At 45.8% G+C, this 15758-nt stretch overlaps 1 protein-coding gene across 1 annotated transcript in view; it reads right to left on the bottom strand.

The window, feature by feature from the left end:
• Window positions 1-5394: 5394 nt before the first annotated feature.
• zeb2b (zinc finger E-box binding homeobox 2b) overlaps window positions 5395-15758 on the bottom strand; it is a gene marked incomplete at its 5' end in the record, with an annotated part of 87836 nt that continues 77472 nt past the window's right edge. Inside the window, 4 exons of the mRNA XM_079735542.1 lie at window positions 5395-6175; window positions 8070-8172; window positions 9649-11675; window positions 12255-12363. Of these exons, the coding sequence (XP_079591668.1) occupies window positions 5469-6175; window positions 8070-8172; window positions 9649-11675; window positions 12255-12363 (2946 nt within the window). The 3' untranslated portion in view covers window positions 5395-5468. The remainder of the gene's footprint in view (window positions 6176-8069; window positions 8173-9648; window positions 11676-12254; window positions 12364-15758) is intronic.

Raw genomic sequence — 15758 nt, 5'->3', positions numbered from 1 at the left:
GGAGGACGAAGATGATGAGGAAGAGGAGACTGAGAATGATGAAGATGATGATGATCATGGTGAGGGGAGATGTTCACGAGGCGATAGATGAGCATGAGGTGGAGGAAGGGAGTGAGGGAGTGAAGGAGGATTATCACGAGGAGGAGGATGATGAGGAGGAGGTCGAAGAGGAGGAAGCAGGAGATTGCGTGATGAAGAGGAGGATGACTACGAAAGGGAAGTAGAATGACGAAGAAGAGGTGAATGATGAAGAGGAGGAAGCAGGAGATTGAAGAGTGTGACGAAGAGGAGGATGACTACAAAAGGGAATAGAATGACAAAGAGGAGGTGAACGACGAAGAGGAGGATAACTACGAAAGGGAGTAGAGGACGAAGCGGAGGTGAACAATGAAAAGGAGGAGGAGGTGGAAGAGGAGGAAGAGGATGATGGTGACGAGGAAGAGGAGGAAGTGAAGGTGAGAGAGGGGGAGGAGGACAGTGGTTAAGGCTTGACAGATGATGCGGTTGCATCCCACCATTAGGCTGGCCGGAGCCCCTTTCATCATCATCCTCTTCATCATCACCATCTTCTTCATCTTCCTTCTTCTCCTCCTCCAGCACCGCTGGCAGAGTGGAGCGCCACCTGCTCCGGGCTCCTCGTTACCCTGGCCAGAACGCACAGCTGGCCGCTCTTCTGACGATTCTGATTGGCTACTCCCTGATGGTCACTTCTCCCTGCATGTCATTGAACTCTCGCTCACTCACACACACACACACACACACACACACACACACACACACACATACACACACGCGTGGACACATGCACACACACACACGCACACACATACACAAAGACGCACGCATGCACGAACACACGCACACACATACACACAGACACACAAGCAAGCACACACAAATGCAAACACATGCACACTCATACACACACACACACACACACATACACTCAAACACATGCTGTATTTGCCAAAGCTAGGTCAAGGAAGGAATGCTTTCCTTGCCAACTCTTTCTTTTTTGTTGCTGCTTCAAACTGTAAACAATTTGCAAAATAATAACTGTAAGAAGAACACAGCCCCACTGTTTATGAAAAAAGTCAGGAACAAACACACACACTGATCAGCATTCAGAAACACACACACACACACACACACACACACACACACACACACACACACACACACACACAATAAACATCTGTCAGTTTATATCAGTCCCTCAGTTCCATCGTATATCAAGTTGTGGTCAACGCTCTGCCTGAATACAGCTTCTCAGCCCACACGTCAGGGCCCAGACCGAGAAGAAAGGGAAAGAAACCGACTGAATCCATTTCTGATAATATTATAATAATTCTTCTGAGTACGTTGAAAGGGATGAAAAACCAGATTCTGGATTCACAGAGCGACCCGCGAACGGACAACACAGATCTATTTCCTTTCAGGGTGTCTCTCGTCTCTCCCTGGCCCCGACGCGTCCTTCATGTGCCCTGAGAGGAGAACTGCTGGATATGTAAATGACTTAATGAGGTCAAATCTCTCTCTCTCTCTCTCTCTCTCTCTCTCTCTCTCTCTCTCTCTCTCACTCTCTCCCCTCTGGCTTCTCCCCCCTTCGCCCAAACCATCAGCCAACTGCTTCTGAAGGTTACATTCTTTCTGCTCACTTTTTTATATAAAAATGAACAAATAAGGAGAACGAGATCCTCAACACAAACTGCTTTTACCGCAAGATTTGTCACATTTCTGTATGCATTTTTTTTAAATGTGATTCTTTTTTCATTTGAATCTTTAATTTTGGAATAAAAGGGCATAGGGAGAGAAGAGAATACATTGATGATGTCAATACTGGAGCGCTGCACTGAACCGTTTTTCTTGTAATATTTCTCCATAGAACAGAGGATATGTTAACGCTGCAATTATTTTACACAACACCTCCGTCCCTGTAGGCTGGCGGTATAGAGATTGTCAAGACATCGGGCGAGCGTTCAACGCTAATCAGGGCAGAGGTCACCGGCACGTGGCGTTTGATGAAGCAAACTACCTCTCCACTCTGTTTAAACATGTCTTTCCTGTACACCACTTTTTAAACAGTGTGTACAGAAATAGAGATCAGTGAGTAGAGATAGAGGGGAGAAAAAAATAAAGACTACATCGTGTTTTAATGCAGGCAGCACTGGGTTTCACTAGTGAGTGTATCTGGGAGAGGAGACGAGAGGCCCCGGGGCTAAAATCTGCACTGAGCTTTGGTCTCTACGTGGACTAACAGTGAATCGTCATAGCTCATCCGTCCAAGATACAAACGCCAATCTGGCTGGAGCACATGGTGGAATGACACCAGTGTGAATTACTACGAGTGCGTGCGGACGCCAGCGTTTATTTGGTATGTGTTTTGGCCTCCCTTTTTTTTTGTTGTTTTTTCAATCAAAGGTCTAAGTGTGAGTAATCTCTGTCGGCAATATGAATCTGCAATAGGCGTCGGCAATTATCGAATAGAAGAAATTCTAGTAAAATAATGTCTGATGTAAGGAAAACATTGTGATTATTGCCTGTACATTGGTGTTGTTGATGCAGCTAGTTTGCAATATATAAGAAAATAAGTTGTGTATGATGACCATATTCCTTTATATAAATGTATGAAATTAAGTGATTTGCACGTTAATTAATATTAAGGTATTCATAATTTGTCCAGAGAGAAAAAAAGGCAGCTGAAAAGTTGAGCTAGATAACTTCCAATCTGACTGTATGACTCGAGTCATTGGCCTTAATGCAAAAAAACAGGAGAGAAAAAAGTCAACGATTCTGCAGATTCTTGTTATAATCCTCCTCTCTGGGTGAACCCCTGTGATGCAAACAGCCTCTCCATAGGGGAGCGTTTGGCTGGTTTCATTGCAATTTCCCAGTCCATCGGTCAGTCTGGCCGTCTGGGAAACCCGGGTGCACGCCCAGCAATGCCTAATTGTCTGGGCAGTTCACAGCACATTATCAAATTCATCTGCTAATCATTTAAGACCTCCCCCTTTTATCTGCTCGGACGGTGCCGGAGTGATCTCGATAGACTCACCGATCGATCAGGGGGGAAAATCAGGGTGAATATGCAAGTTGCCTTCAGATATTTGGCATAGATCAACCGTTCTCCCTTTCATCTGGGCCTTTGATGCTGCATCTAATCTGTGTAACGCAGTATGACGACCTTAATGGAGATAAGCCTCTGCTTGACTATGGGAGCGAGAGGGGGGGATTTGGATGCATCCACCTGTCTCTGTGAAGTAATGACACGGGATTTGAACTCCAGATATCCACCTGTTTCTATGTGTTCTTATGTTAGATTGTCCTTTCCAGAGTGAACAATGACTAGTGTCTGGTAACAGAGTTATCCAGCAAGAGAGAAATGTTTGTCAGAGGTGTCAAGTGACTAAGTTAATATTAGCTTACATTTCTGCAGTAGCATAATAATTCAGTCAGCAAATTTTTAAAATGGAGGCCCACTAAATGTAGAAGCCGTAAAAATATTAAATGAAATGAAATATTAAAATGTTAAGCAAAATTTTATTGCATCTAGTGAGATGCAAAAAATAGTGATTCCTATGTGTTGTAATACGTCACAATTCATCTTTGCATCATCATTTAGATGTGGAAAATAGTTATTTTACGCTATATTGTAGATGGCTGATTTACATTTTACATGTGGCAATCCTGATAAACATGGTGCATCAAAAATATGAAACGTTTGGGATTTGGTACTCTGGTAATTTGGCTACTTTATTCGAGCATGGTCATTTTCAAGAGAAATTACAAATTAAGAATTCAATAATACTTTTACAAAGACATTTCAGGAAAGATTTTTCTTCAATCATAGTATCATACATAGTATTTAACAGTCCCTCTTCATTTTTTTAGCTTAAAAAAAACAAAGATGAAGAAAGTGGAATTTTTTTTTCAGTCGAAAATACAGTGTTTTCACAATTGTATAAAAGTTTCCAAATTTGGAATTTCCCAGTAACTGGAAAATAAAATAAAATAATGAAGATTAAACTTCGCATTTCACAATGTTTCAAAACACAATAAATGCTCTCTTTACGTAAAATTTGCCCCTATGATCGACGCCATGTTCCATTTTACTAAAATATATCTATATATTGAAGTACTATAGTACTGTACACAACAGTATGAAATAAATAAAATTAGGAAATATAAAATGGGCCACATAAATAATGTTTTGTTTTCAACCTACAAATAAAAACAAATGTAGTCGTTTCAACAAAGGTTTGGCGTAATACTGACAAAGAATTAATTTGAGAGAACATTGCACAACATAATGTAAACTATTGAACTGCTGCCTGTTTCCAATACTGACATGAGTGCTTCACAGACCAATGGAGGAACCATTATAAATACTGAAGCTGGTGAGGGAAAAAGTAAGAGTCCTTTTACACAATACGAGGGTGGCACTTGCAGAAAACACAGGTTAAAAGGTTTGCATATAAGGCTTCTTTTTTTCTTTCTTTCTTTTGTAAAAAAAAAAACAACCTTACAAAGGCTTTGTCCTTTATGTTATTCCCCCCCACCCCCATATTACTGCAGTCCGTAAACTGGATATTTCCCTTAAAATGAAAGTCCTCTTTGCAACATAATTATCTTTGAAAAATGTTTAAGTATTTGTTAAGCTCTTTCATGTCTTCATATGTTTTCAATCCTTCATTTGTAGTATTTGTAGTGAGGACTGGTGATTCACAATATGGCAAAAAATAAAAAAACACAAACTGAAGACAAACACAGAGAGTGAAAACCAAAGTTAATATTGAAGGACTGTAGTGGCCGTCACCACTGCTGTTTTTCCCCGACACTGTATAAATATATACATAGGCAATAGTTTTTATTATTTTTATTTGTGATTATAGAAGTGGAGTGCAATTTGTACAAGTCACTAGTTGTGCTATAAATACTATGGAACACTGTTGGTTACGCGGGAGGGGCAGGAATGGAGGGGGGGGGGGGGCTATCCTTCAAAAAGTTAGCACCACACATAACTGTAGGCCTTAGTACTGTACAATTGTCTAAATCTATTCGTTTGTTCATTATTTCTCCTGCCGTTTGCATAATGCATCTCATTTGACAAAACCTTCTGCAAATCCTTCAGATCACCTTCCGAACCCCCCCCCCCCCCCCCCCCCCATTCATCCACAAGTCCACAATGAACGTCGGGGTCTTTTACGTCTTTTATCGAGGGAGAATCACGTATCATGAATATTCTTCTTCTTTTTTTTTTTGACGGAGAATGCTTCCCGGAAGCATCAGGCACGTGCATGTTGACGGCGTACGTAAAAAACACGGCCGCACATTTTAAAAACCGAGCGAGTGACATCGGGCAAATCCGACATGATAAAGCCCCGGGGACAGGATTTCGGGGGGGCTGTGAGGGCTGCGGTCGTGGGCAGGGGTATCACGGATGGGGGGGGGGGGGGTTCTCTCGATGATTACATGCCGTCCTCCATCATGGCGTCCTCGCGGTCCGACTTAGTTTCCGTCTTGCCGTCGAGCGAGCTGTCATCCATGGACTGCTCGCCGTTCTCCTCCTCGTCCCTCAGCGTGTCCCGGTCCGTGTCCATGCTCTTCCTCTCCTCCTCTTCCTCCTCCTCCTCGCCAAACTCCACCTCCCTCCGGCCGATCATCTTCATCCGCTCGTACGTTCCGTCCACATCCTTGCGTCCGTCTCTGATCACTACTCCTCCGCCTCCTAATCCTAATCCTCCACCACCTCCTCCTCCACCTCCTCCTCCGTTCAGGCCCTCGTGCCTCAGGATGGCCTGGCGCTCCCCCAGGTCAGGGTACCCCTGCGCGGTCATCCCCTGCGGGGTCATGCCCTGCGGGGTCAGGCCCTGCGGAGTCAGGCCCTGCGGGGTCAGCCCCTGGAGGTAGGCCCGGTTCATCAGCATCTCCGTGGGCTCCAGGTGGCCCTTGTCGCGGGCCTCTCTCTCGGCCGCCTCCCGCTCCTCCGCCTCCCGCTTGCAGTAGGAGTAGCGGTGGTTCATGTGCTGCGAGTAGGAGCCCGAGTGGGAGAAGCGCTTGCCACACTTGTCGCACTGGTAGGGCTTCTCCCCCGAGTGCAGGCGCGAGTGCTCGATGAGATGGTGCTTGTGTTTGAAGGCTTTCTTGCAGATCTGACACTGGTGTGGTCGCTTGCCTGCAGGAGGGATGGAAGAAACACAAAAAGGAGAGAGGGGTGAGAGGTGTGTCGTTTGCAGCAAGGGGATCATATTTCGGTTAAAATGTTTCAGGCAAAAACAGAAAAAGAGGTATAAGGTAAGGGGGAAAAGTCGGATGGGTGGGATGCAACACAAAAAGAGGAGCCTTCCAGCGGTGATGGAAGGCTTGCTCGGACAGGAGACTTAAGGTTATTTGTTTATTGAAATTGCGGGCGAGAGGGGCGAGCGGTGGAAGAGTGTCCCCGCATTTATTGGGTGTATATTATGGAAATTCGTTCCCTGGGTTTAAGGCGGGAGGAAACAGAGGCACTGGGCCTCGGGTTCTACGCTGGTGAAATGCAACACAAATGAACTGGGGCAACAGCAAACAAACAAGAACGAAATTAATCAAACACTGTCCATGGTGCAACGGAGGGGGCAGGGTGGGGGGTTTGGGGGGGGATAGCGCGTGGCTCCTTGCTTATCTCTGAAAAGTATTCAAGTTCATGGTGGCTGACTATTCTTTCAATTATTATTATGATTATTAGTACTATTTTTGACTGTTTTGATGTGTACCCCCATCAGACGCCTTGGAGGACAAAGGGGCAGACTCGGAAGTGTGGAGAAATTTTTTACTTTCGATTGTGATATTGCTATTCCATTGATGCCTCTGGCTGGTAAAAACGACTGAGAATGTGGTAATAACACTACTTTAAAAGAGCCCATTTTATTAAGCTGTCATATTGACCAATAGCGCGGTGCAGAGGGAGCCCACTGCACAAGACTGGGTAAATCAAAAGGAAAAGTATTTCAAAAGGTCAATCCAGCAAAACTCTCTCCATCCGGTACAAAGTAACTCTCAGTACACAGATATTGAAGATATTCAAATGTTGTCATTGTTATCATGAGGGCTGGGATGTTTTAAAGATGACGTTTGTAATCTCCATGCCCTCAAAGAAGTGCACCTTGGTCTATTCACCACAACACTACTATATACTACAACCAGCCGCGATGCCGCAGATTACACGCTGTGTAGATGTTATCCATATATATATATATATATTAAATACAAATATAAAATATGAGACGCATACAATATAAATCAATATGATGCAATTTGCTTGAAAAATAATCTCTGGGTTATCTGGGTACGATCCGAGTAATGAAAGCGCCTCGTGCTCGTCGGTGTACAGACGCTTCAGGAGATGTTATGCCGCTGATGAGATCTATGGCCAATAATGGGCCGAGATAAAGACATTAGGGCCTTTTTACTGGCCGCGCACGTCTAGGTGAATTGATGCGGGCCTTTTCAGATAATAAAGCGCTTTACGCTGCGCGACGAGATTGAGTACTGACACGGGGCTGCGTTCGCCGCCGTACACCTGACGTTAATTATTAATTTACGGTAAGGAATGTCGGCCTTCATTTTGCATGCAATAAGGAAATACTGGAAAAAAGTCACAGTTATGTCATTTACAGCGGTACAATGCAAGTTGATTTAGAAGTGGATACATTTTTTGTGGGGGGGGGATTGTAATTTAAAAAAAGACATTCACATCCCTGTCGAGGAAGAGACATGTTAGGTAATCGGGGGAACATACAGCTTAATCGCAACACACAAGAGGCGGAAACAGGAGGGAGGGAGAGGTTAACAAAATCAAAGGGATATTATTCAAATACAGGGGAGGGATTAGCAACAACAAACAAACATAAAAAAAGGGATAAATGAAAAAGCAATACCAACGGAATACATTTGGGGGGAAAGGGGGAGACGGAAGGGGGGGTTGTAAAGTAATGGGCTAGAACAGTATATACCTGTGTGTTCATATTTGTGTCTTAGAAGGGAACTGCTCTTCTGGAATGTTTTGTCGCACAAGTCACACGCGTACATACCACTTTCAGTCTTCTTCATCTTCTTCCGTGACAGACAGGAGTCAGGGTCTGTCATGTCCTCAAGGCCAGACAAGTAATCGGGCGGTCCGTCGAGCATGTCCCCCTGCGCACACGGAAACAAAAACACAAAGGAAGAAGAAAAGAGAAAGAAAAGAGGAGAGGATTGTTAACACTTGGATCGTCTGTGTTAGGTCTCTGTGTGTATTTATACATGTATATGTGGCTTTGTCCGTGTTACATTTTAAAAGGATGTTGTGTTAAATCAGTGAGCCAAAAATGTTTCTTTACAAATACGGATGTAGTTACGTCTGTCTAAATAAAACTTGAGACAGACTGTGTGTTTAAAAGTGGATAAAGGTCACTTTTACAGATATTAGTTTTGTACAATTATCATCTTGACATGTTCCTAAATGACGTGGCTCATGAAGACTAGATCCTCGAACGAGACATGACCAAGCGGACCCGCTATCAGTTCTAAAACACATAATGGCCTTCAATTAGATCTAGTTTGGGTTCTCCTTCCATCCGGTAATTGAAGAGAATGAGTGATTAATGGCACATTCATAACCTTGATTTGATAATGATAATTTAACAATGAGAACATCAGGGGCTTCAGAACAAGAGAAGGCACCGTGACCGCTTCATGAAATTACAGACGTAGAATAGAGATAACAATCAAGAGTGCACACCTAATGGCCATTATAGAGAGCCACCCCAGATTAGGATAATGAGGGCGGCCTAAGCAGGGCCCTGCGGTGATTCTGAAGAGGGCACTGCACTTTGTTTTAAGAATGGACCACTATCTCTTGGAAATCAATTCAAACTAAATGCCCGTAGCTGTATTCCTTTAACACCTAATTGAATAACTTAGAATCTGAAACATTCTGAGTATATATATATTTATATATATATATATGTATATATATATATATATTAATATATGTATTCTTTTTTTATCGAAATGGTGTTAAACAGCCTTTAGCGTGCGGCGGTAATGAACATTGAGACATTGTGCATTATTAATCTGTGTGTGGAAGCTCATTTTAGCGGCGCTCCTTTAAAGTTGAGAACCGAGACTGCTCCTGGGCTCACCTTAGTCATTTTTACAATGGCCATTCCGCCATATTTAATAACCAAATATCTCGGGCTCAGACACGTGCGCTTGAAACAACGCCCCGAATAATGACTTCTCTAATAGACTAATAGTCGGGGAAGCAATCATGTATTCCACGCTCTGCGGAAGCCAGCACAATTCACAGTGGAGTCTGGCACCAACTACATCTGCACATCATAACCTCTGAAATACCCAATTTACACCCTGACGTCGCTAATGATGCCTCACTTTGCAGGCACACTCCCTCCGAGCGCATGGCGCAGCTGTTTACCTCCATGCCTTTCGCTGGCTGAGTGCACCTCAGGTGAGTGCGCGAGTATTTCCCTTTTATTTTTTTTTTACATTCTCCACACACGGCACAAAGTTTTTAATTAGAGTCACAATGAGTTCAGAACGCATTCAGACTCTGCCCCCCCCCAGGCTTCTTTTTCTAATTTCCTCTCTAACCACAGGTGGATCATTTACCTGGAAACCTGGTTTTCGCTGATATTTCCTCCTCTGCTGCATCTCTGCGAACGTCGTTGCCCCTGTTGTGTAAGTGTAGGCCATGTGCGGTAAGAATCCCATTTGTTCCATGCCCGGGTAATGCCGGAGACCTGGTATGCCCGCCTGCATGGGGGGCATGAACGTGGCCTGAGGGAAAGCACTCTGGGGTGGCAGCGATGTGTACATGGGCTTTGCGGCGAAGGGGTTCATGCCGAAAATGGGGCTAGTGCTCTTTTCCAGACTGACGTTGTTGTTGTTGGTAGAGCCCGAGAAGTCCTTCTTCAGATAAGCCAGGTTCAAGGGCTCCTGGAAGTGCTGCGGAGGAGAGGGGATGCTGTTGTGGTCCATGGCGATGCTGTTCACTTTGGGCCTGCTCCGGGCCGTCAGTGCATGCTTAGGCTCTTTCATCAGCCTGGGCAGGGACAGATCCAATGGCTCAGCCTGCAGGTCCTCTGAAGTCAGGCTGTTTGGAGTGTAGGAGCTGCTGTGAGAGTTTTTGGAGGAGGCCGAGGACAGGTTCAGTGGGGAGGGAGTGTTGCTGCGAGAGTGGCCCCGTTTCTCCCCCATGGGTTTGGCACTGTTGATGAACTGGTGGCCATTTCTCAAGTGTCTAAGTGCGTTGTCACAGTTGTTGTTGTTGTGATGCTCCCCGTACGAGGGCGACGTGATGCGGTCGTCCGGTTTAACCAGCGACAGCGGTGACCTGGCTACCATGGAGTCCTTTGGCATTGTATGGTGGTTGTTTACTCCCACCTGCATGTCCGAGTTGTTTCGGTGTTCTAGCGGCGCGGCCATCGTGCTGCCGTACTGATACATTTTACGCTGGTCGAACCACTCCTTGACAAATTCCTGAGGGAGCCCGACCGCAATGGATATCTTGAGCAGCTCTTCGGAGTTTGGCTCCATGTTCATGGCAAAGTACGCCTTCAGCACAGACATGTGGTCCTTGTACGGGTTGATGGGACCGTTCAGGGCCTTCTCGGACAACATGGACGACAGTAGGTGGCTGTTCTTCTCCATGAACATCCCGGGCTTGGTGATCATCAGGTTCTCGCTAGGTTGCAGGACCGCCTTGATTTCCTCGTTCATTTTACAGAGGTAGCGTTCGTGTTGATGCAACGGTATCGGACCAGGGAAGGTTTCTTTGCAGTATTGGCAAGTGAAGGGTGTAAACATATTGTTTTCCTGCATTTTCTCCTCCATGCCGCCTTCAAGCATGTGGATGGACTTCTCTCGCTTGATATTACTGATCTGTCTCTTTGAGTCCGTGGTCAAGCTCTGGAGGCAAGCTTTGGCTTCGTTCACTTTCTCTAATGTGTAGTCGATGATGCTTTTGGTGGCTCCGTTGTGGTTGACCACCGGCAGACCCACTGGGGGGCACCCGGGTGACAGCAGGCCCTGTTTCTGCTCCTCGATCTGCGAGCCCAGCTCCTTCATGTAGGCCTTAAGCTTAGACAGCTCCTCGGGCTTGCAGTCCATCTTCTGCCGGCACACAGTGTTGTCCACGATCTGCAGGACCCTCTGCACCTCGTTCAGGTTGTTCCCCAGGGAACCTGGGTAGCCCAGGAGCTGCGACTCCAGTCCGCCCATGCCCAGGTGCTGCAGGGGGCTCTGAGCCGTCGGGTTGTGATGCATCCCAACCGGGCTGTTACCCCCTCCCATGCCCCCTCCATTCATAAAGGGGCCCGGACCGCCGAAGCCGTGGGCTGCCATCATCAGCTTGTAGTCGTTGAAGTCGATCGGCTCCGTCTTGATGCTCAGGTGGTTGTTGTGGTCCTGGAGGCTCAGGGGCTTGCAGTTCTCCAGCTTCTGCCGGAGTTGGGTGATGGCAGTGTTGGTGGGCGAGGAGGAGGTGGAGGTCGGGGAAGAGCCCGTTTTCATGTTGTTGCGCATCCTGCCATTGACCGCTATCAGGCCGATGCACTTCTTGCTGCTGATGTGGGAGCTGTAGGAGCCGGAGTGAGAGAACCTCTTCTTGCAGTTGGGGCATTCATAGGGTTTTTCACCTGAATTGGGGAAGAGGAAAGAAGTCAGATGGCATGTAATAAACACACTGTTTAAGACCTTTTTAGATAAAAAATAAAATTGTAATACAATAATAACTATACTCACATAAATATAGAAAAACATAATTAATATTTTTCCTCTCTCTCCATATTTTTTGATTTCAGCATGATTTTTCCTATTCTTATAATGACCATAGCATATTAGGATCTAATAGGAAAGAACTCTTTATAATTGCCATACAAACATATCTATGCCTTGATATGCAAGTTTCAATACAGAATGTCAGATGTCCTTTGTCCACTCTGTGTGTCAGTATATAATATCAATATCTATTAATGTATTATACGCCACTGCAATAGCATCAGAAATATATCCCCATGCTCACGGCAATTAAAGTCATTGCTAATATAATAAACCTAATTATCCATTATCGGGAGCACGGGTGAGAAATAAAGCCACATCTTTTTTTTCCTTGTAGATGCTGTGAAGTTCATGGTGCTCTTAAATCAAGGCTATGAATATTCATAACAGCCCCCGCCCCCCCCCCCCCTCCATTCCCCAATCCCTGCCCCACCCACCGCTATGAATCCGGAGGTGTTCCTTCAAATGGTGTTTGTACTTGAAGGCCTTGCCACACTCTGTGCATTTGAACTTGCGGTTGCCAGCCCCTTGGTTGAGCAGTTGGTGCTGAAAGGGACAAGGAAAAAAAAAAAAGATTCACATTAAGACATGTACCACAACACCACAGGGGTAAAGAATTTGGTAAATAGTCACAATCGCTCGGTGTCACAACACAAGACAAGCCAAATGGCGGCCGGCGTCAAAGGAGAGGCATCTTGGCTTCCTCCTCAGCGGACCTCCGTACCTCCCGTCGGTTGACGGCGGGAGTGGCAGTGATATCAGAGAGAATCACATACCTTTTAATTTCCTGGCGTCTCCGCCGGAGAATGCCTGCCTTTAGAATTTGGCAGTGCAAGAAAATAGAATACATGAAAAGCGTGTGTTGCGCGGTTGTGCGTCTGTGTTTTCTTTTCCACACTGTTTCTCCTTCATTAGAACAAGCAATCTGATCAAAAAGCATTTTCTCCATTCATTTGGTGTCTAATCATCCCAGAGATATGCATAACCAGGCGTGGGCCCTCCCTGTCTCAGCGGCTGCATACCTGGACCGGCTAGGCAGAATTATTTAGCGTTCCTCGAATGTCTTAATTGGGATTTTTGGAATTGAGCCCATGAATATCTCTTTAAGAAATGTATTAGGATACCGAAAAGAGGACACACGTGCCAGTGCATCGATTCTCTTCCTCAGAAGGTACACATCAGTGACAGTTCATCACGACTGCTTATCAAACAAAGGGCTTTCGGCTCGTACAAAAATACAAAAACAAATGACCGCAACTGCGGTAATTCACAGTTTATGTGCATTTGGAGATTAGGCCAAGGAGAAACATTGAATAGTTTGTCGCAGGTCAAACAATTAAACGATTCTGACCAAAATAATAGGACGTGTGTCATGGGATGGTGTTGAGACACCCATCCCCGGAAATTAAATACCGGGGTGTGTTGCTGACTCTCCCCACATTCCTGGGGAGACAGATGGCAGCAAGCAGGGCACTGGCAAAGAATTGTTCAGACGGACCCCCCCTAACGTCAGAGATCAAGCAAGAGGAGCCCCCCCCCCCATTGCCACAGGAAAAAAAAAAAGGGGCAAAAGAGGGACCACACTGCTCCGATGTAGCCGAGTCGCATAAACAAACACCAACAGCTGCTGACACCCCCCCAACACCACCTCAACACTCCCCTTTCCTAAACCCCTTTTCACCCACCCACACCCTTCAGACAACTCTGACCCCCATCCCCCCAAAACCAAATCCGACCCAAGCGCCCATCCATCCACCATACCCCATCCCGCCCCCTAAGAACCCCCCTAAAGAACAGATTGCTGTCTGGCCTAAAACACCAACGACAGGTCTGGGGGTACCAACTCCGGTGTTCATGTGCTAACCCAGTCTCCCTTAATACACCTTCCTCGTAGCGCTCCGGTGGCAGGGCGCTACCGCGTGCTACCGCGGGAACGCTAGGCGGGGGAGCGGGGATATTGTAAATGAATATGGATGACCTCTAATGAGTCATATTGGACTTAATGGGAGGAGTAATGGTAAACAGAGGAGACAGAACAGTGGCGCGGCGGCGGGTGGTTAGCCTGCTATGAAGACAACATGATCAGCGTATTCCCCTCTGTGTCGCCGCCTCCAAACACACGCTGTTCATTAGACAGAGGGGTGGAGAGAGAGAGACGTGGCGATACGGCGTCCCTGTGTAAAGCAAATGTCTTTTAAATAACATGGGATGTGACAGTTTGACGCTTTCAAAGTTCTGTAGTCTGAGCGGGTGTGTGTGTATCACCTGATATAAGATAAAAGCATAGATGGAGAAAGAAAGATGAATAGATTTATAGAGAGAGAGAGAGAGAGAGAGAGAGAGAGAGAGAGAGAGAGAGGGTGGAAGAGAGGGCGAAAGGGAGAGATAGAGGGGAAGAGATAGAGGGGAAGAGATAGAGAGGGTAAGAGAGAGAGAGGGGAAGAGATAGAGAGGGATGGGAAAGATAGAGTGAAAGAGAGAGAGAGCGATGGCTGTATCGATAGAAAGACAGTCCGCCAGAATAGAAAGATAGATGCTCAGCATTTGCATGAATGTGTAGTTTGCTCTAACCCAATTTGTGCTAACAGGCTGTTAGGTGGGCCTGTGTCTGCGCCGCCGCGTCTTTAGACCGGCGAGGGCCCCTCCGCCCGACAGAGCCGTAATACGAGCACTGGGACCTTGGCTCACCAGGCCGGCCCATCTGCTCACGTTTAGACCCAGCTGGCAGATCAGGTGAGAGAGAGGCCTACTGTGTGCGGGCCTACTGGCACGCACACACACACACACACACACACACACACACACACACACACACACACACACACACACACACAGCTCTCTCTCTTTCTCTCTCTCTCACTTACTCACTCACTCACTCACACTCTCACTCTATCTCTCTGTCGCTCCCCCTCTCTCTCATTCACTCACAAAATCACTCACTCACTCACTCACACTCACAATATCTCTCTCTCTCTCGCTCTCTCTCTCTCTCTCCTTCTATCTCTCTCTCTCTCTCTCTCTCTTTCCCTCTCTCTCTCTCTCTCTCTCTTGTTTTTCTCTCTCCCTCTCTCTCTCTCTTTCTCTCTCTCTCTCTCTCTTTTTCTCTCTCGCTCCACCAGGAGTCCTATTAAAAGACAAGGAGGGGAAGAGGGGGAGAGGGGGGGAGGAAACTGATCTCAGCTCTCTCTAGTTCCATGATGTACTCGAAGAATCAATTATCTGGTAGCGTTCTCGTTTTTTTCGGTTTCTAAACGGGACAAAGATAAATCAAGCGATTTGTGATGGAGTAGCTTTTCTTCAACCCCCAACTGGGAGTCAATAGGATCTCAGTTGGGAGAATGGTGGGGTGTCTTCCACTAATGCTCAGATACACACGCACTTATGTCTAAGGCTGTGGTTGCCAGGTTAGCCATGCAGGATCCTGCTTTTACAGCGAAGGCATAAAAAAAGAAATCAACATGATTCATGGCGGTTTTAAGTGGATTATATGTTTGTATATTGAATGTGTAAGTATGAAATTACATGTTAATGTTTTGTAATAACAAATTCTATAGGTGGCTGTCAAAAATTTAGTTTTGCAAATATTTTCCAAATGTTTCTGTATCAATTTTGATCAGTAACCAACTTCCCCAGTATATTGCGATGCATGAAGTGTAGTGGGGTGGTGTAGATGCAAAATTAAAAGATCTCCAAATTGGAAACTACCTGGAGGCTGGGAGATATCATATCAACGAGGCCATCAAAAAGCCATTTAGGGCCCCAATCAAAGTTATTACCATTACAGGTTCTGCATCTTTAAAATGGCATGAAGTATTAATAATGATTGCCAATCAAAAATAACCCCCCACCCCCGGGGAACACAGCCCATAAGAGATGCAAGAGAAGTTGAACGGAGGGCCAAAGTCAGCTCACTCTCACCATGTTACACTGAGGACGTTTCT

The sequence above is a fragment of the Pollachius pollachius genome (assembly GCF_949987615.1).
Source record: "Pollachius pollachius genome assembly, chromosome: 4".
NCBI classification, from domain to species: domain Eukaryota; kingdom Metazoa; phylum Chordata; class Actinopteri; order Gadiformes; family Gadidae; genus Pollachius; species Pollachius pollachius.
The sequence above is the reverse complement of the archived record's forward strand: the minus strand, read 5'-3'. Positions and strand labels throughout refer to the sequence as shown.